At 35.3% G+C, this 25,426-nt stretch overlaps 2 protein-coding genes across 8 annotated transcripts in view; one reads left to right on the top strand and one right to left on the bottom strand.

The window, feature by feature from the left end:
• The window catches only part of LOC123536407 (uncharacterized), a 37,007-nt gene extending 12,675 nt beyond the window's left edge, over window positions 1–24,332 (bottom strand). The window contains exons 1-5 of one of the 2 annotated variants that reach the window (XM_045319577.2): window positions 24,194–24,332; window positions 12,142–12,251; window positions 8,233–10,782; window positions 2,539–2,755; window positions 618–762 (exon numbers count right to left, since the gene is read on the bottom strand). In XM_045319577.2, the coding sequence (XP_045175512.2) occupies window positions 618–762; window positions 2,539–2,755; window positions 8,233–10,782; window positions 12,142–12,235 (3,006 nt within the window). In that variant the 5' untranslated portion in view covers window positions 12,236–12,251; window positions 24,194–24,332. The remainder of the gene's footprint in view (window positions 1–617; window positions 763–2,538; window positions 2,756–8,232; window positions 10,783–12,141; window positions 12,252–24,193) is intronic. The other variant, XM_053528179.1, reaches the window with a different exon arrangement.
• Window positions 24,333–24,339: 7 nt separating this feature from the next.
• The window catches only part of LOC123536403 (uncharacterized), a 90,948-nt gene continuing 89,861 nt past the window's right edge, over window positions 24,340–25,426 (top strand). For 4 of the 6 annotated variants that reach the window (XM_045319571.2, XM_053528176.1, XM_053528178.1 and 1 more), the window contains exons 1-2: window positions 24,340–24,473; window positions 24,603–24,691. In XM_045319571.2, the coding sequence (XP_045175506.2) occupies window positions 24,467–24,473; window positions 24,603–24,691 (96 nt within the window). In that variant the 5' untranslated portion in view covers window positions 24,340–24,466. The remainder of the gene's footprint in view (window positions 24,474–24,602; window positions 24,692–25,426) is intronic. The other 2 variants (XM_045319572.2, XM_053528175.1) reach the window with 1 other exon arrangement.

Genomic DNA, 25,426 nt, shown 5'->3' with positions numbered 1-25,426 from the left:
ATTTCGAATTCTGAAAAACCATTTAGAATTCTAAAATACCCTTTTGAAAAAAAATCTAGGAGTAAAATACCCTTTGAAAAAAAAACTAGGGGGTAAAATACCCTTTAACCTAAAATCTTATCTGGAGCTCTGATAACATATCCCTGTATTTCTGTTTTAACAATACATTTCTGTAATTCTGTTTAAAAAAAAGTTAACATTTGCACAGTTAAGAAAACAACACTTTTTAAAGGTTTTGAGAAAAGGTAGACCTAAATTTAACCAACACCGACAATCAAGTGAAGGCAGTAACTCGTAGATTTTTTTTCAAAAATCAGAAAAGCTAACAAGACAAACATATATACATACTTAAAAAGTATTTAAGTGACCCTAGGATAAATACTGTTCTACGCTGTGATATGAAAAGCAAAAATGTATTGGTCAATTTACGGAATGTTTGCACAAAGAAGTGGGTTTTCAGCAGACTTCTGAAAGCAGCCAGCGAGTCGGCTTCCCTAATCTTGATGGGAAGAGAGTTCCAAAGCTTGGGAGCAGGGAATGAAAAGCTCCTATTGCCATAACTCATGGTTTAATCTTTGGCATAACCAGTAACAGCCCTTTTTTTATTTGATACACACCTGAAGATCTCCTGGCACTTGCTGCATGGGTCCTGGTTGCTCATCTTCACTACCACTGTCCAGCTCCACAACCTGTGGTTCACCAACTTTCACTGGCTGTGCAGATACTCCTTCAGAGCTCATTTTACGCATTTTTGGTTGTCGACTGATATAAAAAATTTTTATTTAAGAATTTAATTTTTAAGCCTCTATTTTCATACAAACTGAAGGAAATTCTCACAACTTGTGTTATCTACACTCTAAATTTCTGGATTCAAAAACAATGCCTGCATCTCTTGAACACTTGACAAAAATTTCTGTTGAAAGGCTGTTGGAAGAGGACAATGAATTGCTCCAGATGTCGAACATTTCAGAGGCAGTAGAAATTGATTACGTAAGTTAATGTGACAGATGACAAACAGTTTAAACACAATATGCACAAATGGTGCAGGCTCAGGGTATATTGAAAGGTCTCTTTAAAATGGTTCTATTTTTAACTCTAGCAGCCCCTAAAAGTGGCAGAGTGCCCTCATTGGCATAAAATTGGGAAAAGACCTTATTATGACGCTACAGTTTGATGAAGATGCATCCAGCAGTACATGAGAAGCAGTTGTATACTGGTATTTTTTATAGTTAGTTCTACTGGCACCTGAAAGAGGCCAGTTGCCCCAAAATTTTGAATAAATTTGGGAGCAGAACTTACAATGAAGCCAAAGACAATGTTTCATAATGATCCATCTAGCAGTTCATGAAAGAAGTCATTTAAAGGTATTTCTATTTTCAAATCTTATGGCCCCCAAAACCACCACGCGCCCTCAAATGAAAAAAAATTGTGAGGGGACTTTACTATGACGCTACAGACCAAATTTGATGGAGATCCAACAAGTGGTTTATGAATAGAAGTCATTTAAATTTCTATTTTTAGCTCTAGTGGTCCATAATAGCAGCCCAGCTCCACCATTTGAACAAGTTTGGGAGAGGACCTTATACTGATTCTACAGATCAAGTTTGATGAAGATATCAATCAATAGTTAATGAGTAGAAGTCATTTCAAAGGGGCCAAGTGCCCCCATTTGAACAAATTTAGGAGAAGACTTTGTAGTCGGGAGTCCAGTTAAAAATCATTTCAGGCTGTGTAATTGAAACATGTTTCAACTGTTAAATATGTAAGTGAGACTTTTGTAAGCGAACTGGCATCTGCTACATACTAGTATATTGATTTTAGCAATTGTATTAAATAACAAGACATCTGTTAACACATTTTTTTCGATTTACCTTAAGAAAAGTTTTCAACATCAGCTGCATAATTGACTGAAGTGAATGAACTGTGCTGTTGTCTATCTTTACTATATTACAAATACTTGGCTTTAACCTGGTCTTTTTTAAATATAAGGGCTCTTTCATTTGAAAATAATTTCTTAGACATCCTAGAAGTCCGTCTAATAACATTTAATGTTATCTGCCTAACAAGTACTGCTCCATTTTCATGAAAAAAAATTAAAGTCTTGATATAAATCACAAATTCTGAGTCTTTAAAACCCAAATATCGGATAATTGAAAGCTGAAGTAGGAAGTATAAAGGGACATAACTTAAAACATTTATTTTTTGTATGATATCGCCACTATCAAGAGGTTGCAAATTTTAACATAACGGGCCAATAGTTTTGGATGTATATGGTAATCAGATTACACGAACAATGCGGAGCAATATATGCCCGAAGGTATGACTTAAGTCCTTTGACCGCTAAGTGTGACCTTGACCTTGAAGCGAACCATCCAAAACATGCGCTCTGCAAATCATCTCAATGTGGTGAACATTCGAGTCAAGTTTCATCGAAATCCTTCAAGGGGTTCAAGAGCAGACACGAAGTTGCTAACAGACGGACACCAGGGTCATAACATAATATGTTCCTTCGGGCATATAATAAAAATATTTCATTACCTTCTACTTTTGCCCTTGGTCCTTTTTCTCTTTCCATCAAAGTCAGCTGCATCAAAAGCTGGAACATTTTTATCAACATTAAATGGTGTCCATGCAGGATCTTTGTCAGAGTCATACTTTTCATCATCACTTTCCTCTCCCAGTTTGCGTATTGGTTTCAATGTGTCCGAGTCAGAATCCTCCTCCTCAGCATATTTACCTGAAAATGCACTTTGCCCTGACAGCCAATGCACAAATTTGTACTTGAAATTAAATGTGTCCACAGACGAACTACTTTCTGCAATATAATTACTACCATTACTACCATTTTAAGACAAAATTATATCTTTTTAATATTTTATAATTAGCTTGCAATTCACATACAATGCTATTCATGTGAGGTTTACAAGGGCCTTTCCAAATCTTTAGGTTCTTATACTACTACTTCTATTACTCTGCAATCTTTTTGTCAAGATCTATAGACCTAAATATTGGCACTCTTTGATACTAAGACTTTATTTCAAAATCAAAATATGGTAAATATGCATATATTTTTTTCCCCCAACTCGAACATTTATAGATCTAAATGTGAGCAGCCTGCAATCTTTTTTCAAGATATAAACGATACCCTTCACACATTTTTTCAAAATCTGGAAGTGGTCAAACTGGTATTTTTCAAGATCAAATGTAGGCACAAGTTCTTCTTTTTCACATAAAACAAGCACTGCAATTTTGCAAAGTTATAAATACAGTGAAACACCGCTCGCTCGAGGTTGCAAGGGGATGAGCAAAATGCTCGAGTTATCCATGGTTTCGAGCGACCCAAACATTAACCAACGAAGAAAATTTAAGTTTTATTTTTACAATTGTCATCGGGACCATTTGAAGAGGGAACGGTGATAACAAACTCGTGACATTAAAAAAAACACGTATTACAAACGTTACTTATAATGTAATAAGTAATAACATACTTGTTTTAATCTAAAGCAAACAGTAATTGATCAATATTTGATCAATAAAACTTTTCTTTAACCTTTCATCAATAATTATCTCATTATCAGATCAAATATACTGACAAACAAACATTTAAGACAGTCGGGGAATAGACCACGCAATTCTCACGGCGTGCAAAAATTTTAAATTAATCGATACATTCTGATCGCTGAAGCTGCGAAAAATTTTGACACCTCTGCTCGAGTTACCAAGAGGCAACAAAGGGAAAATTAATACACAGGGACCAGGTGTCATGCTCGAGCGATCGAGTTATCGATGCTCGACCCAGCCAAGGTAATTTCACATAGAAAATAGAAGGAAATTGGCCGGGACCACATGAATTGCTCGAGCGAGCCAGGGTGCTCGAGTCATCGATGCTCGAGCGAGCGGTGTTTCACTGTACATGTAATAGAACTGACACTCTGTATACAATCTTTTTTCAAGATCTAAATTCTGTGCACTCTGCGATTTTTTTTTCAAGATCTAAACTCTGCAGGTTTTTTCTTAAGATCTATAATGTGAGCACTCTGCATTTTTTCCATAAATATATATGACCACACTGCAATCTTTTTCAAGATCAAATAACAGTGTGCAATCACTTTTTTTTCAAGATGTACATGCCAACAATATGCAATCTTTTTTTTCAAGGTCTATTTGTTGGCATTCTGCAAGTTTTTTTCAAGATCTGTAAGCGGGCATCCTGCAATAATTTTTTTCAAGATCTATAATGGGTACTCTGCAATCATTTTTTCAAGACTCTGCAAGCTTTTTTCAAGTTCCATCAGTTGGCACTCTGCAAGCATTTTTCAAGATTTAAATGTGGTACTCTGTCATCATTTCTATAGATACATTTTAGTACTCTGACATCTAGTTCTAAATGTGAGCACCCTGCAAGTTTTTTAATTAATGGCGCAAGAATGGTTCAAGCATTTCAAATAGAAAATTTCTGTCTCCAAAGTCAGCCTCAATAACTGAATTCTATACATAAAAAAAGACGTCTAGATATATCAGAACTTCTTAATGGCAAAAAAAACAAGAGCTGTCACAGGAGACAGCGCGCTGGACTATTTCGATGCTGGATAGTGAAACTGGGCACATCTGAGGAAACTAGAGCTGTCACTGGAGTGTTTAATGACTCCAATTGTGGATGAAGATATTGCACAATAGCCTGAGTCTATGTCAAAAATATCAACTTAAAGTAATAAGAGAGGTAAAGAAAAAATGTATCAAAACACTATATAAGTATATCCTAAGCAAAAAGGGGCATAATTCATTAAATATTGGTGCCAGAGTTATGCAGCTTGTGTCATATAGTGTGGGTGATGATGTTGAACAACTATTTTAAGTTTGAATCAAATCCATTCAGTAATAACAGAGACAGAGTGAAAGTGCATCAAAACTTTAACCTAAAATTCTAAGTAAAATTGATGCCAGAGTTATGCACCTTGCATCATATGGTGTGGGTGATGATGTTGAACAACTATTTTAATTTTGAATCAAATCCATTCAGTAATATCAGAGACAGAGTGAAAGTGCATCAAAACTTTAACCTAAAATTCTAAGTAAAAAGGGGAAATAATTCATGAAAAATTGGTCCCAGAGTTATGCACCTTGTGTCATATGATAAGGGTAATGATGTTGAACAAATGTTTAAGTTTGAATCAGATCCATTCAGTAATAACAGAGATAGAGTGAATGTGCATAAAACTTTAACCTGAAATTCTAAGTTAAAAGGGGAATAATTCATGAAAAATTGTGCCAGAGTTATGCATCTTGTGTCATATGATGTGGGTGATGATGCTGAACAACTATTTTAAGTTTGAATCAAATCCATTCAGTAATAAAAGAGGTAGAGTGAAAGTGCTACGAAACTTTAACCTGAAATTCTAAGTAAAAAGGGGGAATAATTCATGAAAAAATGGTGCCAGAGTTATGCACCTTGTGTCATATGATGTGGGTGATGATGTTGAACAACTATTTTAAGTTTGAATCAAATCCATTCAGTAATAACAGAGATAGAGTGAAAGTGCATCAAAACTTTAACCTGAAAATCTAAGTGAAAAGGGGGGATAATTCATGAAATATTGGTGCCAGAGTTATGGCCCTTATGTTAGATGATGTGGATGATGATGAGGAATAACTATTTCAAGTTTGAATCAAATCCTTCAAGTAATTACAGAGATAAGTTGAAAAAAGAGAAAGTGCACCAAAACTTTAACCAAGGTGGGGACGCGGAAAGACGCCGACGCCGACGCCGGGGCGAGTAGGATAGCTCTCCTTATACTTCGTATAGTCGAGCTAAAAATCTATTTTTACAGAATCTAATGTAATTTAAGACATTAATATACATATTTCTATTCACGTCTTAAAGCTTTTTCTTTATACAGATGTAAATCATTTTTATGATAATAATAAATCACCTCACAGACAGACTAAAAATTACCTAACAAATAGACAGACTTAGATTTGTACAGATACGCAAAAACTAAATTTATAAAATATGAAATTTACAAGCTTTACCATTTTTCACATTACCTGCAAAGTCAACTTTCTCTTTTGCCCTCCTAGGGCGCAGATTTGCAACAGTATCTTGGTCTCCCATTTTTGATTAAAACAATTTCTCCTGCTTTGCAATACTATGCATGCCACAAAATTCTTTCACCTTTGCCTTTTATGAAAGATTAGCTTTAACTATCCTTTTACATTAACTACAAACTGCCAAAAGCAGGATTGTAATATTTCCAAGATGCTGAAAGACCTTAGAAACAGTCTGCAACCTTAGATATACAATATATCATCCAACTTCACTGTTTTTATGCTAGCAACCTTGCAATGCAGACTTCATTTAATATGCCACATTGATTAAACAGCTAAAAATAGAACATCCAGTGTTGTACACAAAAAGGGAGACAATACAAAATTCATTTAGTTTCAACAAGGCATGTGTTAATGCCCTGTGTGTATGCAAGTGACCTAGGACTGTCATATCAATGTATCAGCAATAATTTTGGTCATTGATAAAATCTTAATGATACAATTTTTTGTATTTTGGTATATGTTATAAATCCAAAAAGCACGAATGAAGAAAAATACCACTGATAAACTAAAACCTGTTTCCCTTCAATATGAATATAAATGTAAAACTGGACTCCATAAAATTATTATCAATAAAAAGATGTTGCTCTTTGTAAAGGAACCTTTTCAAAATTCAAAAACAAAATAAAATGTTACAGATAACCTTGACGTTGACTTGGATGGATGTTTTTATCAACCCCCAACCCCACCACCCACAAAAATTTCCCACATACTAATAAACCTTGATAATGTGGCAGTTGAGTCCAATAGGTCCAGGGATGTTCAAAGATAATCCGCCATAGATCTATTGCAAAGCAATTATTGGATTTACCTGTATTGGACAATAAACAGTGTAGATTGTATTCAGGTCAACCGCCACATTATCAAAGTTTATTAGTAGGAGTCTTATTGATAAATCAATAAATATAATTTTTGTCAGGTGACATTTCAATACAAAACTTTCAATCAATGAAAGCCTTCTATACAGAGTTACCACTGCTACTTCTTTTTTATATATATAAATATAACTTAAGAAGCGAATTAATTGAATTGCATATCTATGTACCTCATTCAATAAAATTAACTGTTATTCTAATATTAATGCTTTACAATAACATTTTGGACATGTTATTTCATCACAATTGGCACCAAAGATGGGAAAGAATTCTAAAGACAAGCACCAAAAGCTGACCAAAAATTAGTTTTAATTTACTGTATTAAGCTTAAAAAGACTGACCTGACAAAAAGCTGCAAAATGAACAAACCTGGCCAACACTTTTTAAATTTACAAAATTGACTCAGATGGCTACACAGGCAAAAAGATGTACCCTTATTTTGAGAACACAAGTAAGGCAAATGAATTAAACAATTGGGCAAAGACTGCTTGTGCTGATTAGAGGAAAAAAATTTACAAATTGTAACAATTAAACGCTGTAAATGCAAAATCACTTGCTGCCAGCAGGCTAAAGGTTAAGCTTGCTACATGCAAAATGCTGATTTTAAAACAAGACCATTTACATTAGGGTATAAATTTTGACAATTTGCTCATCCACAGTACAATATAACAGATATCTTACACTTGAGCGTACCTACTGCTTGTGCTGATTAGAGGAAAAAAATTTATGTGTTACAAATTGTAACAATTAAACGCTGTAAATGCAAAATCACTTGCTGCCAGCAGGCTAAAGGTTAAGCTTGCTACATGCAAAATGCTGATTTTAAAACAAGACCATTTACATTAGGGTATAAATTTTGACAATTTGCTCATCTACAGTACAATATAACAAATATCTTACACTTGAGCGTACCTACCGGTATAACTATATGACATTTGAACACCTTTATCAAGAGATAAATATCAAAATTATAACTCACTAAGTTAACTGAAACAGAACCTTCTTCCTCAGTCTAAATAATCTTTTCTATTTTTAAATGGCTTCTGCTCTTAAATCTTCCCGTATCTAAAGTACAATGAACAACAAACAGAATGTTTTTAGAATCAAAGACATTTTTTAGAAAGGGTCATGTAACCAGACCTGAAACTGAATACTTCATTTATATTACTTACCGATTAACTCAATACCTCTAACTCAGTAGCAAAAGTGTACAATATAAGATTCAAGAAAATACTCAAGATGGTGTACTGACCTATATTTTCTTTGGCTTTCCTTGATGACAGTTGTCTTGCAGGCAAGGCTTCCACCTCCTCCCCTGAAGAGTAAGCCGTTTTAAACTCCTCCTTTAAACCAAATTTCTTTTCTTTACTACTTTTCTTACGAGACCTTGGTTTTTTCAGTTTAGCAGCTTTTCGTGCATTTTCTTCAGCTCTTTTTACTTTATTTAAATTAATTTTCATCGTCAATCCACCTAATTTGTTTGTTCGAATTTGCACATTTTCATTTTCACTGTTCAATGCTGAGATAGCTTTTTTAACGGCATTAGAATCTGCCTCGTCTGTGTTTTCGTCACTATCAGAAAATGTAACTACACTTGTTTTCTGCGTTTTATCACAAGTTTTCAACAAGTTTACCCTCTCAGCACCAGCACTTTTTTCCGGAGTGGGTTCAACCCTCTTCGGTCGAGGTGGTTCCGGGATATATTTTGGTAACTGAGGTTTATTATGAATTATGGCACTACTCATGCTAGATAAAGTTTCTGGTTTCTTTCCCTGTATAAAACTTAAAAACGAGTCCATGAATGATGTCCCACCACTTGCATTCTTCACAACTGGTTTTGGTGCAACAGGGGGTGGGAGAGTGGGCTGTGAAGAAGCAGTGGACTGAGGCATGAGATGTGACTGAAAGGGGCTCGTTAAAGGGTTTGGTCTTGGTTTTGAGTCAGTTTTCTCTTGGACAGGCTTGGCCAGGTGTGACAAATCATCATCCTGGGCAGCCTCAACTTTTACAGTGAGCGAGTAATAAGGCGCGTTTTTATCACCTGAAGGTCTTTTCTCTGGTGATCCGTCTCGTTCATAAGGATCACCCATTAAGCTAGAAAATTCTGCTTCATCAATCGTAGTCTGTTGATTCATATTATTTACCTGTCCAACATCCATATTTAACACACTGTTTGGACTTACAAACTGTCCCCCATACTGGCTAACAAATACACTCTCTTCAGCACCATTATACATATCTGGTCTTCTCATTGACTCCATACCAAGCTGACTTGTGAATGATTCCTGCATTCCATACTGTTGCTGTTCTGACATACCACTATACCCTTCTATTAATCCCTGGTTGGCAAACACTGCTTCACGGCTCATTTCAAGAGCATCTGAAACTGAAAAAGTCATTCCTGATTGTGTGTTAGTTGGCGATGGGTGAAATGCTGTCATCATTGGAGACTGTTGGGGCACTGGTCTTGCTTGGTGATTGCTCATATTAGGCGAAGGCACATTCTTTGCATAAATAGTCTGTTGATTAGCTTGACCCCGCCCTAAAGGCTGACTGATCGGAGAAGTTAGCAATGGTGAATTGTGACCAGATTCACTAGAAGAGCTAAACACTTGCTGATTCCTATTTGGCATGAAACTGGTTTGATTTGGCATACTGGAATACTCATTGTTACCAACCCTCTGAGACATATCAGGTGTGTTCAAAACAGTTTGAGGATTGTAATTTTGTCCTAAATTGTCACCTTTCATTTCATTTATAGTGTCTTTTTTCTTACGAGATCGAGACTTTTTTGGCTTTGTAGTAGAGTCAGCAGGGGCTTGGACTGGTGGTGGAGCTTGCACTATGGTGGAACTTGGTACTGGTGCCTGTGGACTGCCCATCTGAACCTGTGGGCTCCCAATGTTGGTTTGCTGCGGGCTTTGACGCATATGAGGTGAGCCATTAAACAATTCCTGCTGTGTCATCGATTTCTGATTTTTAAGATGCTGCATTTTGTTCTGTCTGTCTGGAACAATGGGAGATGGGCGTTTCTGTATTGACTGCTGAGGGTTATTTACATCTAATTTCTGCTGTGTTGAACTTATTGATGCTAGGTCCTGTAGAGATAAGTACGACTCATTCTGCTGCTGGTGTTGGTTTGAAGGATCTGGTCCAGGTGTAGTTGCTGGGCTTACTGCCTCATAGTTCATTGTATCCATCAATATGTCCTGTTTTGCATGAAATGCCTGTGGATGACTGTAAGCAAACATTGCTGCCTGGGATGAGATCGGCGTTCCTGACTGATTACGGCTGTCATAAACTGACTGACCAGGTGGCGACTTTGTGGTCCTGCTGACCATTTCTGCACCTGAATAAGGTAACCTTTGGCTAATCTGATTTGTCTTTGAACTGTGAGCTGGAGGAGGGTTAAGCAATGTCTGACTCGATAATGCCAACGACGACTGAAACTCTGCGCTAGATAAATCAGCTGCATGCGCTAACATATTTGGATTCTGTGCAACAAAATTCGAAAGTCCCCATTTTTGTCCAGCATCTAACATTCCAGCTTGAGCCATAGATTCTTGACCAAATACTGGTTTTGATGAAGGAATGCTACTTGACTGTGATGTTAAACGTAGTCCTGCATATGGGTCAGAAAATGTAGGTTGACCAGGTAATGTCTTATAGGCACCTTGAGCTGCAATGTTTTGCAGATGGGAATCTGTGTGTAAAGCATGTCCAGTATATCCAGGCAATGGACCGAATGACCTTGCAGCTGATATCTGCCCTGCTGTCGGAAAAGTAGTCCCAAGACCAATTCCTGTAAGTAGATTAATAGTTCTTTGTAGTAGAATAGAGACTTGGATCTTGTGACTTCAAAATGGCTAAGATATGCATAGAACTTCATTCTTTATTTTAATAAGCATCTGCAAACATGCCAATATTCAAATAAGTTAGATGTACACATTCAAAATGTACATGTGAAATCTAAATCTAAATCTTAAAACATGTATATTTACCAGTAGCAAGCAAATCAATTAAATTTATCAGAAAAAAAGTTTAGAAAGCACTATCATTTATACAGATTTACTACACACATCAATCCAGTATAAAACTGCAACCTCCCTAATAGTAATATTAAATACATTTACAGCAATAAAAGTTTAAACATATAACAGCAAAAAATACTTTATAACTAGGTAACTGGCTCACAACTAGTACTGCTCCTGCTTCAACTTGTGGTAAATATGTGGAAAAAAAGGAGAGGGAAATGATTAAAAGATAACATATAACATATGAAAAGGAATCTGAATCAATTTGTTGCAGTTCAGTCAACATCAGTACATTAAATACTCAACAACAGATTCATTCTGGAGAAAAATTTACCTAGCAGGTTTTTTTTTACGAAGATGGAAAGGGGCCCAGGCCTGTTATTTTGCTACAAGAAAAAATAGCTCAGTATTTGGTCAAAGGAGAATAAAAACCTGATGTCATTTTTGGTGGGAAACTGCATGATTTGAAAGACATTTATGAGTGGAAAAGGCTTACAAACAGCCTCTATTCATAGAGGATAACGAAGCCCTGACTAATGTGCATACAGCAAACATGTATAAAATATATAAAAGGCAAGAGTACTCTTTACAGAAATGAAACGCAATCATCATACATCATTTACATGAAAAGTAATGAGTTTCTCTACATCTATGTAACATAAAACAAAAGTTCTTCATAAAACACATTTGGCCTTTTGGAGGTTACTTGGTGTGAAATTTTCTGTCTTAATTATGTGGGGACATTGACCTAATGACCAAAAAAAACCCAACAACAATAGAGTAATTTTAAATACTGACCATAAACAATCATGTTTTTGTTATGAAGCTGAAGAGCCAAAGGCTCAAGAAATCTATGTAAACTGATCAGAAACCAATTTTGTTTGAATCTTTTATTTAAAAAGATACTGAGGTCATCTACTGACCACAGGCAATCATCCTACGAGGTCTGAGCATTATCGACCCATGCATTCTATACTTGGAAACCAAATTGTCTAACTGACAGACAAACTTACTGACATAGGAGCATAACAATGTACCTCTCTTCCTTAAAAGAGTGGGGTATAAGTTGACTATAATGTTTATGATATTACTAATGTTTAAAGTTATCTACAAAATCACTTTTTTACCTGGAGTAAGTGCTGCCTGTTCCGACAACAAGGAGCTGATATCTTGATTGGCATATCGACTTGCCAGTGTGTTCCTGTACAGCTCTGGATCCATTCTCTTCTAAATTTCACTGAAAAAAATGAACAAAAAACAAACATAAATAAAAGTCAAAACAAAGTGACATGATAAATTATTTTGAAAACAATTGGTTTGAATGTGTATGACTGACGCTGAGAATATTGTCATAGGCAAGGACTTTGATGTAAGGATAAGAATCTACCTATATACTCCATGTAAAAGTTTCACATGAATGAAAAGTACAGGTTTGAGTTCACAAGACTGCCTTGTTATCGGGTAAAATAACTTTCACAATTCAAAGTGGTAACATTTGACTGTATCTCTACCTATTAAATTATGTATTCTTAAAAAAGGATCATTTAAGACTGTGAGTTAATTGTTAGTATTTTGAAGCATGATTTGCCTGATGAACACTAAAGTCCAAAATAGGGCATAATTTTGTAAAACATGCAAAACAGAACTATGGAACCTGGACAGTGTATATCAGCTTATCTCAGTGAACAAGTGTGTGAGGTTTCAATTCATTTTCAGTAGTGAGTTCTGCGATAACAGCTTACATAGGTCGATGCATGTGATCCAAATTTGAAAGCTGTAGCTTGAGAAATGTGAAAGTAGGTCACTAGGTCAATCTCAAGATCAATGTTCATTTCGGTACAAAGCTATGCATGTGGTCCAAATTTGAAGGCTGTAGCTTGAGAAATGTGAAAGTAGGTCACTAGGTCAAAATCAAGGTCAAATTTCATTTCAGAACACAAAACTATGCATGTGGTCCACATTTGAAGCCAATACCGTCAAAAATGTGAAAGTAGGTCACTAGTTCAATGTCAAGGTCAAAGTTTTTTCCGGTGCACAAAACTATGCATGTGGTCCAAATCTGAAGGCTGTAGCTACAGAAATGTGAAAGTAGGTCACTAGGTCAATCTCAAGATCAATATTCATTTTGGTACACAAAATTATGCATGTGGTCCAAATTAGAAGGCTGTAGATTGAGAAATGTTAAAGTAGGTCACTAGGTCAAAATCAAGGTCAAATTTCATTTCAGAACACAAAACTATGCATGTGGTCCAAATTTGAAGCCTGTACCTTCAAAAAAGTGAAAGTAGGTCAATGTCAAGGTCAAAGTTCATTTCGGTACACAAAACTATGCATGTGGTCCAAATTTGAAGGCTGTAGCTTGAGAAATGTGAAAGTAGGTCACTAAGGTCAAAATCAAGGTCAAATTTCATTTCGGAACACAAAACTATGCATGTGGTCCAAATTTGAAGCCTGTACCTTCAATAATGTGAAAGTAGGTCACTAGGTCAATGTCAAGGTTAAAGTTTTTTCCGGTGCACAAAACTATGCATGTTGTCCAAATTTGAAGGCTGTAGCTACAGAAATGTGAAAGTAGGTCACTAGGTCAAAATCAAGGTCAACTAATGACAAGGTTCATCTTGCCACTCAAAACTATACATGTGGTCCAAATCTGAATGTTGTAGGTTATTGACAAGAAGATTTTAAAAGCTTTTCCCTATATATGTCTATATGAACCATGTAAACCCGGGGCGGGGCCATATTTGACCCTAGGGGGCTAATTTAAACAAACTTGATAGAGAACCACTAGATGATGCTACATTACAAATATCAAAGCCCTAAGCTTTGTGGTTTGGACAAGAAGATTTTCAAAGTTTTTGCCTATATAAGTATATGTAAACCATGTGACTCCCAGGACAGGTCCATATTTGACCCTAGGGGGATAATTTGAACAATCTTAGTAGAAGACCACTAGATGATGTCACATACAAAATATCAAAGCCCTAGGCCCTGTGGTTTTGGACAAGAGGTTTTTCAAAGTTTTTCCCTATATAAGTCTATATAAACCATGTGACCCCCGGGGCGGGGCCACATTTGACCCCAGGGAAATAATTTGAATAATCTTGGTAGAGGACCACTAGATGATACTTCACACATAATATCAAAGCATTAGGTTCTGTGGTTTTGGACAAGAAGGCTTTCAAAGTTTTTCCCTATATAAATCTATGTAAATTATATATATAAACAAGAGCACCGCCTTGCGGGTGCTGACGCTCATCTGATTTTTTTTGTGTAATAGAAATATTGTCCTACCCATGATTTTCTAAGTATAAAATGGGCCATCATTCTTGCAAAAAGCAGGATAGAGTTATGTTTCTTGATGTACAGTGTCCACTTACGATGGTGAAAAACTGTTGCAAGTTTTAAAGCAATAGCTTTGATAGTTTATGAGAAAAGTCAACTTAAACATAATACTCAACCAAGAAAATGATTTTCTAAGTCCAAAAGGGGCAATAATTATTGCAAAAAGCAGGATGGAGTTATGTTGCTTGCTATACAGGGTCAGCTTATGATGGTGAACAAGTGTTGCAAGTTTCAAAGCAATAGCTTTGATAGTTTAAAGAAAAAAGTTGACCTAAACATAAAACTTAACCAAGAAATCTGATATTTTCTAAGTCCAAAAGGGCCATAATCTTGCAAAAGCAGGATGGAGTTATGTTTCTTGCTGTACAGGGTCAGCTTTGATGGTGAACAAGTGTTGCAAGTTTTAAAGCATAGCTTGATAGTTTAGGATAAAAGCTGACTAAACATAAAACTTAACCAAGAAAACTGATTTTTAAGTCCAAAAGGGGCAATAATTCTTGCAAAAGCAAGATGGAGTTTGTTTCTGGTGTACAGGGTCTGCTTATGATGGTGAACAAGTATTCAAGTTTCAAAGCAATAGCTTGTAGTTTAGGAGAAAAGTTGACCTAAACATAAAACTTAACAAGAAATCTGATATTTCTAAGTACAAAAGGGGCCATAATCTTGCAAAAGCAAGATGGAGTTATGTTTCTTGCTATACAGGGTCAGCTTATGAGGGTGAACAAGTATTCCAAGTTTCAAAGCAATAGCTTTGATAGTTTAGGAGAAAAGCTGACCTAAACATAAAACTTAACCAGGCAACGCCGACGCAGACGCCGACGCCGACGCCGACGCCGACAACCGCTCAAGTGATGACAATAACTCATCATTTTTTTTCAAAAAATCAGATGAGCTAAAAAAGGCCATAACTCACTCAAAAATTGTTGAACCAGTCTGATTTTCAGTGGGACACAACTAGGGTACCAATACATTCTGACAAAGTTTGGTCTAAATCCCCCCAGTAGTTTCTGAGGAGATGTGATAATGTGAAATTGTTAACGGACGGACAGACGAATGGACCACGGATGCAGAGTGATTTGAATAGCCCACCATCTGATGATGGTGAGCTATCAAATGGGTAAGTGCAATAGCTCTACCAATTCATTGGACCGCCAAGCTAAACAAAAGCTGTCATAGGAGACAGCGCGCTCGACTATTTCAATGCTGGATAGTGAAACTGGGCACATCTGAGGAAACTAGAGCTGTCACTGGAGTGTTTAATGACTCCGATTGAGGATGAAGATATTGCACAATAGCCTGAGTCTATGTCAAAAATATCAACTTAAAGTAATAACAGAGGTAAAGATAAAATGTATCAAAACACTATTAAGTATATCCTAAGCGAAAAGGGCATAATTCATTAAATATTGGTGCACTTTGCGTCATATGGTGTGGGTGATGATGTTGAACAACTATTTTAAGTTTGAATCAAATCCATTTAGTAATAACAGAGACACAGTGAAAGTGCATCAAAATTTTAACCTAAAATTCTAAGTAAAAAGGGGAAATAATTCATGAAAAATTGGTCCCAGAGTTATGCACCTAGTGTCATATGATAAGGGTAAAGATGTTGAACAACTGTTTAAGTTTGAATCAGATCCATTCAGTATTAACAGAGATAGAGTGAAAGTGCATAAAACTTTAACCTGAAATTCTAAGTAAAAAGGGGAATAATTCATGAAAAATTGTGCCAGAGTTATGCATCTTGTGTCATATGATGTGGGTGATGATGCTAAACAAGTGTTTTAAGTTTGAATCAAATCCATTCAGTAATAACAGAGGCAGAGTGAAAGTGCACCAAAACTTTAACTTGAAATTCTAAGTAAAAAGGGGGAATAATTCATGAAAAAATGGTGTCAGAGTTATGCACCTTGTGTCATATGATGTGGGTGATGATGTTGAACAACTATTTTAAGTTTGAATCAAATCCATTCAGTAGTAACAGAGATAGAGTGAAAGTGCATCAAAACTTTAACCTGAAAATCTAAGTGAAATGGGGGGATAATTCATGAAATATTGGTGCCAGAGTTATGGCCCTTATGTCAGATGATGTGGATGATGATGAGGAATAAGTATTTCAAGTTTGAATCAAATCCATCAAGTAATTACAGAGATAAGTTGAAACAAGAGCACCGCCTTGCGGGTGCTGACGCTCATCTGATTTCTTTTGTATAATAGAAATATTGTCCTACCCATGATTTTCTAACTCTAAAATGGGCAAAAAGCATCACTTAAGATGGTGAAAAACTGTTGCAAGTTTTAAAGCAATAGCTTTGATAGTTTATGAGAAAAGTTGACTTAAACATAATACTCAACCAAGAAAATGATTTTCTAAGTCCAAAAGGGGCAATAATTATTGCAAAAAGCAGGATGGAGTTATGTTGCTTGCTGTACAGGGTCAGCTTATGATGGTGAACAAGTGTTGCAAGTTTCAAAGCAATAGCTTTGATAGTTTAAGAGAAAAAGTTGACCTAAACATAAAACTTAACCAAGAAATCTGATATTTTCTAAGTCCAAAAGGGGCCATAAATCTTGCAAAAAGCAGGATGGAGTTATATTTCTTGATGTACAGGGTCAGCTTATGATGGTGACCAGGTGTTGCAAGTTTTAAAGCAATAGCTTTGATAGTTTAGGATAAAAGCTGGCCTAAACATAAAACTTAACCAAGAAAACTGATTTTCTATGTCCAAAAGGGGCAATAATTCCTACAAAAAGCAAGATGGAGTTATGTTTCTTGATGTACAGGGTCAGCTTATGATGGTGAACAAGTATTCTAAGTTTCAAAGCAATAGCTTTGATAGTTTAGGAGAAAAGCTGACCTAAACATAAAACTTAACCAAGAAATCTGATATTTTCTAAGTACAAAAGGGGCCATAAATCTTTCAAAAAGCAAGATGGAGTTATGTTTCTTGCTATACAGGGTCAGCTTATGATGGTGAACAAGTATTCCAAGTTTCAAAGCAATAGCTTTGATAGTTTAGGAGAAAAGCTGACCTAAACATAAAACTTAACCAGGCAACGCCGATGCCGATGCCGACGCCGACGCCCGCTCAAGTGATGACAATAACTCATCATTTTTTTTCAAAAAATCAGATGAGCTAAAAAGAGAAAGTGTAAAAAAACTTTAACCAAGGTGGGGACGCGGAAAGACGCCGACGCCGGGTCGAGTAGGATAGCTCTTCTTATACTTCGTGTAGTCGAGCTAAAAATCAAATAAAAATTCTGGCATGAATGCAGTAGAGCAAAAAAGCTGAAATCTTATAAGGTTTCACCATATCAATAATAAAGCTCCATGGCTGCTTTTTATGTTGATGATCATGTTGAAATAGTAGATTTAAAGTTTGATTAGGCCTCTCTCTCTATAATTATTATATATATACATACATATAAAAAAAAATTCAGTTTCCTTGGCAGACATTTATTGCTCACTTTTGAACAAAATTGAGAGGACCTTACAATGATGCTACAGATCATGTTTGAGGAAGATCCATCATGCAGTTCATTTAAATAAGCTGTCTAAAGGTACTTCTATTTTAAGCTCTAGCAGTAGCAGCCCCTAAGAAGGACCAAGTGCCCACATTTGAACAAATCTGAGGAAGAACAAGAACTTTACCTTACAATGATGCTACAGACCATGTTTAATGAATATCCATCCACCAGTGCATGAAAAGAAGTCATTTAAAGGTTTTTCTCTTTTAGTTCAAGTGCAATTATTTGAACAAACTTGAGAAGGGACCTTGCAAGGATGCTACAGGCCAAGATTTGTGTAATTCTGACCAGTAGTTTCAGAGAAGATGTATTTATAAGTAAAAATCTTGACAATGGATGAAGGAATATCGGCCTATACTTTAAGCCAGGGCTTTTTCTGGCCATTTTGGGAAAAAGGCCCCTGTGCTTTTTGGGAATTTTTGACTCACGAATACTGCCATATTGGGAAATATGTGTATCGGTTAAACGTCCAAATTAGGAAAGTATTTCCATGAAAATCAGTCTTTTTTTTCCCTTACAGATATTCCTGTGATTTCTACTGCTAATATTCATAAAAGGAAACCGCTTTATATTCAAATTAAAGCTGAAAATTCAATAAAATCTACAATGCAATGGTCATGATGGTTGCACCACTATAATTTGCAACAAAATAGATTAGGTCCAAAAAAAATAATTTTTTTTGCTTTGATTGGGAATTTTTGAACAGCTATTGGGAAAAAATATGCATATTTGCCATTGGGAATGGGGCCAAATTTCGGCCCCGTGGGACACACTGAAAAAGCCCTGTAAGCTCACCCTGAACCCTTGGTCTAGCTAAAGTGTAAAAGTGAGAAAGTGGGGAAATGTACATTTATGCAGCACCTCATATTCACTGGTTACAGTAACCATTAACAGGTCAGAGATGGCCCTTTGGCACCAGGCTCATTTGAAATGTACACCAGAAAATTTATGTTTTTAACTTATTACCATGATGTGAATTTCACGATCTAATAACCTTTGTGTCTCAAGATTTATGGTTCATTAGACCTATGTATCTACGCCTTGTCATTGGTTAACTGAACCAACTGGTTCAAACATATATGGCTTGTGCAAAATGGCCAAGGATATCTGCATGACGGTCATGCGATAATTTTCCCTATTCACACTACAGTTGTGCTGATTGTTTTTCATGATCATGCCTGGAAAGTCATGTACTGCAGGGTTCGAATTTAAGCTCACATACTCCGAAATGAGAGTGAAGATTTCAAACTGCGAGGTGAGACTTTAGACACCAGCATTTTTTTGCGAGTGAAAATTTTTGACCGAATAATGTGCATTTTTAACGGTCGTCTCGATCTTACAGTTCTTTCTTTAACAACTCGCGGTCATTTGCAGAACGAATTTCGGAGCACTCTTTCATCTTTCGTCGTAAACGGAAGTTAACACTCGATACATGTCCCGTGCGCATGTCTTTTCAACTGCTGACAAGTACCTGCGCCAATTTTGATGACGTTTACCGCATCCGGTGGGTTTTTTGGTAATCTACAGTACGTCCAAAATGAAAAGTTCCAATGGACACCCATCACCGTGACACCAGACTAGCGTGTTCAAAGAAATTTGACCACCCAGCTGGGTGATTTCACCGCAAATCGCGGTGAACAGCGTGTCCGGACACGGTGCTCGCCGAACACGCTGTTTCGCGGTGAAATCGCGGCGGATTGCGGTGTTCATGATATTGATTTAAAATATGCTATTTTTCATTTTATTTTAACCAAAAATTAAAAGATATATTTATGTGTATGTTAACACAAAATATCATCGTAATTTTTCGGTTTCAATGTTCGTCTGCAAGGTAATTTTGGAAACTTTTCGTATTTTGCAGGTACAGCACTTGACACGAAGCGTATACGACGAGAAGTGTTCAATAAACAATAAAACTTGTAAATTTAGTTGTTTTATTGAGTTCACTTTTGCAGTTTTGTATGTTTGTTGCAAACTTCTGTTGTTATACTAACAATTACTTTAATACGATTACGTTATTTAAAACCTATAATGATTAATCTTCGTTCTCAGTTTGGCATGGAGTTAGATAATTATTTAAGAGGTAAGTTACCAGTTAAAATTAATAGTTTTTGAATAACTTGTTAATTTGTAACGAATTTATTTGCTTTTGTAAATATCAAAAAAGAATTTGAAATTCAATTTTAATGCAATATAGAATACCGGCATTAAAGCTTTCGCTCGGGAAAGAAAACAGTGGTATTCACTTAAAGTAAACAAAGTAATTATCCATTTAAACATTTAGATGCTTGTCTACATGTCTGAAACAACAAATTAATAGAATTATATCACATGACATTTCAAATTTCAGGAAACTATAGTATTAATGTGTAACATACAGCTGTTAAAAATTATGTTTTATCTGCTTTTTTTTTCAGGGCAAGATTACGAAAAATAGTGCTGAGTAAGAGGCTTGGAAGCAACAGCTTATAATTATAGACTAGGTTACGATGAATAGATTCTGAACAAAATGAAACTTAAACGCCGATTCCTTCACCTTTTAAATAAAAGTTGTCCTCTACTGATCACGTGTTTTTATTATTATTATTGAAATGTGAATCTCATGTTTATGTTACATTATGTACATACTGAGAATTTAATAATAAACTTGTAAACTTGTAATTTAATATTTTTTTCGTAAACATAATTTTATTAGCATTAAATGTCATATATGTTTATAGCCTCATATAAAACAAAAACCTGTGTATCGGTAATGCTTACAGAAATTATTTTGTGTTTATTATATAATTCATATTATGTATTCACTACTGACAAAAATTGTTTATTCTCCATTCTGTATTATTTTCGGCAAGATTAAGATACTTTCATATTCGTAATATTTGCATATTCGTAATAACGTATATGATCTTTTTCATAAAATTTTGTCTGTGTAATAGACTAAAGGGAACAGAAAGAAAATATGAAATAGAATTATACTGTTTAGTTTTAACAACTGCACGTGTATTTGTCACGCTATGTGTGTGATTATTACATGATGATTTATAGAATATGTCTGTCTGTCTGTCTGTATTTTGTGTAAATAATCTTCGATTGTTGGTATCGTTTGTATCTATGTACATGTTATGAATAAGAAATAAAATCAAATGGAAGCATTATATGAGAACGCAACATAGCAAAATATTTTTTTCTTTCTAGTGTAAATCATTCTTGGCTTTATTTGTTTGAATTGTTTGTGCTTCCTAATAAATATTATATTCCGTTAAATTTCGTATAGAAAAAAAAGTGAATTAATAAAAGATATAGAAGCCCGATTTTCCTTTTCTGCTTCTTCCCTCCTCTGGTGTTGTGCTGTAATTTTCACTCTTGTTGAAAGTTTCTACCAGTACCCGTAAGTAAAGATAACAACTACTTTACGCTTTCATTATTTATTATAAACCATATGGAAATGATACATATTTATTAGTGGCTTAAAACATCCTGTAGTGAACTGTCCCGCACGACGGCCAAAAATCTAGTCGTATGTGATTATCACTACTCTTGTAGTCCAAGCAAGACTGTCTAGCTGAACGTGCCTCACGTATGACTAGCTTTAGGACCGTGCGGGACCGTATTACTAGCCACAACCGCGTCTTGCTCCGAAACTTCACTTCTGTTTTTTTTTCTCTTCTATTTTTTATATACTAGTAGTTGATGTGCACCTGAAATATAAAACAATTGCTTCATAACTTTTGATTTATCCCTTGTTTCATTGTAAATTTTACGATAATAAATCATTGCAAATTGAAAATTAACTAAACTACATGTACAAGTGAAAATGATATTGATTTAAACATCGAACAATTTTCATGACTTGAAGTTAAAATTAACTGTTTGAAACTGCATTTTATAGAAAGAAGTTTTACTCGAAAACTATAAAAATTTAAATACTCTTTATTGATGTCGACAATTACCTAATTAGCACTTGTTATACCAACATGAACTTATTAATCATAAGTAACTTACCAAATAATTTCGCAACATGTGAAAATTGGCAAACATGCTAAACGAAAGAAAGACTTAGGCAGTTTAATTGCAACAGAGGTGAGTAAAACATTTATTCCAACATGTAATGTTAGTAGTAATTGTTAGTGGACGTTTTAACATTTTTTACATACAACTATGAACATAAACAAAGGAAACAAAACAGTTTATAATTACACATCTTATAAGCTTAGTGTTCACCTGAAAACAGAAAACAATATTGTTAAAACAAAATATAGGAGCAAAAATTATCTTTCTACAATCAAAAACGGGATTAATTGAGACGATCTGAACACGGAGAATCACCGCAATTGTACACCGCGACACACCGTGTCCGCCGATCGCTAAGCAGCCGATAACGGACTCGGTGTCCGTTTCGATGTGCTAGCGTGTTCGGGACACCGCAAAAGGACACAGTCAATCGTTTTTTGTCACCGAGGTCGCGCGAAAAATTGACTTTTCATCTTGGACGTACTGTATAATAAATTACTATTTATATAGCGCAAATACGAAAAAATGCAAGTAGAAAATCTGGCTAAATTCGAACCCTGATGTAGATTATTTTTGTTATTGATACGACTAAAAATACTGTACATATGCAACATTTTGTTAATCTTTTCTTATGTTTTCCCTGCTTATCAGATCTCCATAAAGTACCAATTATTTGACAATTTTAGCAGGTCTACCCACATTATGTTGAATCACTTACGCACGATTTACTGAATTAAAAACATTATAAGAAAAGTAGTATGGAGACATTAAGGTATGATAGCTAACTACTATTAATGTATACCGAATATGTTTTCTGTGCATTTTATTCAATTAATTTTACTAACAGAATACTAAATATCTTAAACAATGAACCTGATGCTATAATACTAATAGCTAGTTTTTTAAATTAAGATATAACTTACGTCTAAAGCAGAAACGCTATTGAAACATTCGTTCTGCAGAGAAGAATACTAATCGGCACAACAATTGTGTGAATAATAATAAGAAAAATAATCTGCAAGATCATCAGGTCGGAGACTTGCCCTGGATTGAGAGACAGTCTCTAGATCTAAACACTGCCTCTCGTTTGAAAGACAAAATGTCTTTCGATCGAAAGACTGTATTTAGCTAAAGTGTTGAAAAAACATGAAATCATTATTAAAACAATCATTTCATTACAGTCGCATTATTTATTCATTGAAACAACTTGTTATTTCAAGTAAACTTTACAAGAAACACATTGTCATAGAAGTTTGCTTAAGTATTTTAATGCTTAAACAAAATTCCCAAAATAATTTTGATGTTGAAAATTTGATAAAAGAAAGATAATTTTCTATATTTGAAATAAATTTCTACATCTACATCTACATGATACTTCCAACAATCATTAACGATTATGACTGGAAGGCGCTTGTCTGGGCAGTGTTAAAAATGAGAAAACTCATTAGGTGCAAAGAATAAAAATTACTACAGGTGCTAAGTTAAAAAACATAGTGAAGGAAGTTACTGCAGATGTACAGTGGCCAGCCGCTCAGCAAATGTGTTGAGGCTGGGGCTGGACTGTACATATTGGGGAAGGCCATTCCATAGTCCGATTGTACGGGGGAAGAAGGAATTCATGTGGTATTGAGTACGGGACTGTGGAATTAGGTAGTTCAGGTTTCTGGTCGGTGTTAGATGGTTATGGTCGACGCATACATGATTTGTTCGGATTTTGTAAAAATAGATGAGAGAAGATTGTATGCGCCGTTGTTCTAAAATTTGCGCATTCTAAAAAGAGAGTTTTAATTACTCTTTCAGTGATTTTCATTGCTTAAGCTAATTGGAGTCTTTCGATTGAAAGACATTTTGTTGAAAGACATTTTGTCTTTCGAACGAGAGACAATGTTTAGATCGAGAGAATGTCTCTCAATCCAGGGGATGTCTCTGACCTGATCATCGTTCCGATAGACATTTCTGTGCAAAATACTGAGCCGTCTCCCACTGACTATGGGTGGTGGACATGGGTAGAAGAGGATATATCACACATACATTCATTCATAGAGTGGAATGACACTTGTTTATGACACATTTCACAAATGTTGTTTATGCAATCAAACGAAAAATTAGGAACTGTAGTGTTTATTTTTAGATCACGAATTTGTTTACATTTCGTGTCAACTAAAATATACCCAAACCAATATAAATCAGAACAAAATTTTACTGAAAACAGATCTGCTACAGAAAGTTAGTTAAGTCTGCATATCCGTTTAGTCAGCTACAAAAAGAATTATTCAATAAATGATATTTCTTAACAACCTGGGAATGAACTGCTTTCTAGAGGAAGCCATATTGAATCTGTCCCAGAATGCAACTTGTGGATACTGGCTTCCAGTGTCCATTTCCCTTCCGTTCAAATACTATTAGTTGTTGAGTTTTCCTGTCATTTGTAGTAGGGGAATACTAAAATGATTTACTTATGCAGAAAACAAGTAAGTAAATTGGAAATGCATAGGAATTTTCGGGAAACACCTGAGCGGAAGTAGACACCGACCTTTGTGCGCATGCGTTTGTGTTGTATGCGCATGGAAGATGGACGGTGAGTGGTGAATTTTTTGGGATTATTCAACAAATTCAAATAAATTGCAGTCCATGTTGGTTTATGTCGCTGTTTTGAAGTAAAAAACAAATTATATTAAGTTATCTGTTTATATTTGTATTATTGCAGATCTCCGTTCTTGGTGGGAAGTCCCAAGCATTGCACATTTTTGCTCCTTGTTCAGAAGTGCCTTTGATTTGACAGATTTTGATATCGAGGTATTGTTGTTATCTGAGTCTACAAAGCATAGTTTAATTGCATTTTCCTTTGAACTTATTTATGGGTATTCAATATACAGTTTCTTTTTGAGTTTAGGCAATGTCATTAATGTGATCATGTTTTTCTTTTCTATTTTCAGTTTCATTCATTTGTTTACAAAAGGGAGATAATACAGAGGTCTTGCACAGTTATCTGCCCTTTGACATGTATATTTACTTATTAAAGTGTAAATCTATTACATACAATGTGCTTGAATACCATTCAAAAGCAAAACAAACAACCCTTAAATTCTTGCGATTTGGAAAAATTTAATGATTCCGTCTTTATGGCAATGTTTTCCCCGTGCTAACACGCAAGAATTTTTGGTGCACTGGGCTTTATCTGTTACAGTATTCATGTTTTAAATGAACACTGCAAATTAATGATAGGCATGGATAAGTGTGTTAATTAATGTTGTCCATAACCTTTCTTTGCCAAATAGTGCTTTAAGGTTTAGTTGAATTTCGGGTTTAAAGGATAGGTTGATAATTTTTGCCTTTAGACTTCAATTATTGCAGGCCTCAACACTAACAGTGTCCTTGGATCCCGAGGACCCCAAATTCTTTCGATGGGACACCCATTAATCAAAGCTGGGTGTTCCTCCAGGTCGGATACCTATTCTCAATGACAATGTAATAGCCTTATTAAATACCAAGTTGCATTCAAAAATTTCTTAATTCCAACAGAATATTCGG

This window comes from Mercenaria mercenaria, chromosome 17, assembly GCF_021730395.1.
Source record: "Mercenaria mercenaria strain notata chromosome 17, MADL_Memer_1, whole genome shotgun sequence".
Classification (NCBI taxonomy): Eukaryota; Metazoa; Mollusca; class Bivalvia; order Venerida; family Veneridae; genus Mercenaria; species Mercenaria mercenaria.
Note: the sequence above shows the minus strand (reverse complement) of the source record. Positions and strands in the feature narration are given on the sequence as shown.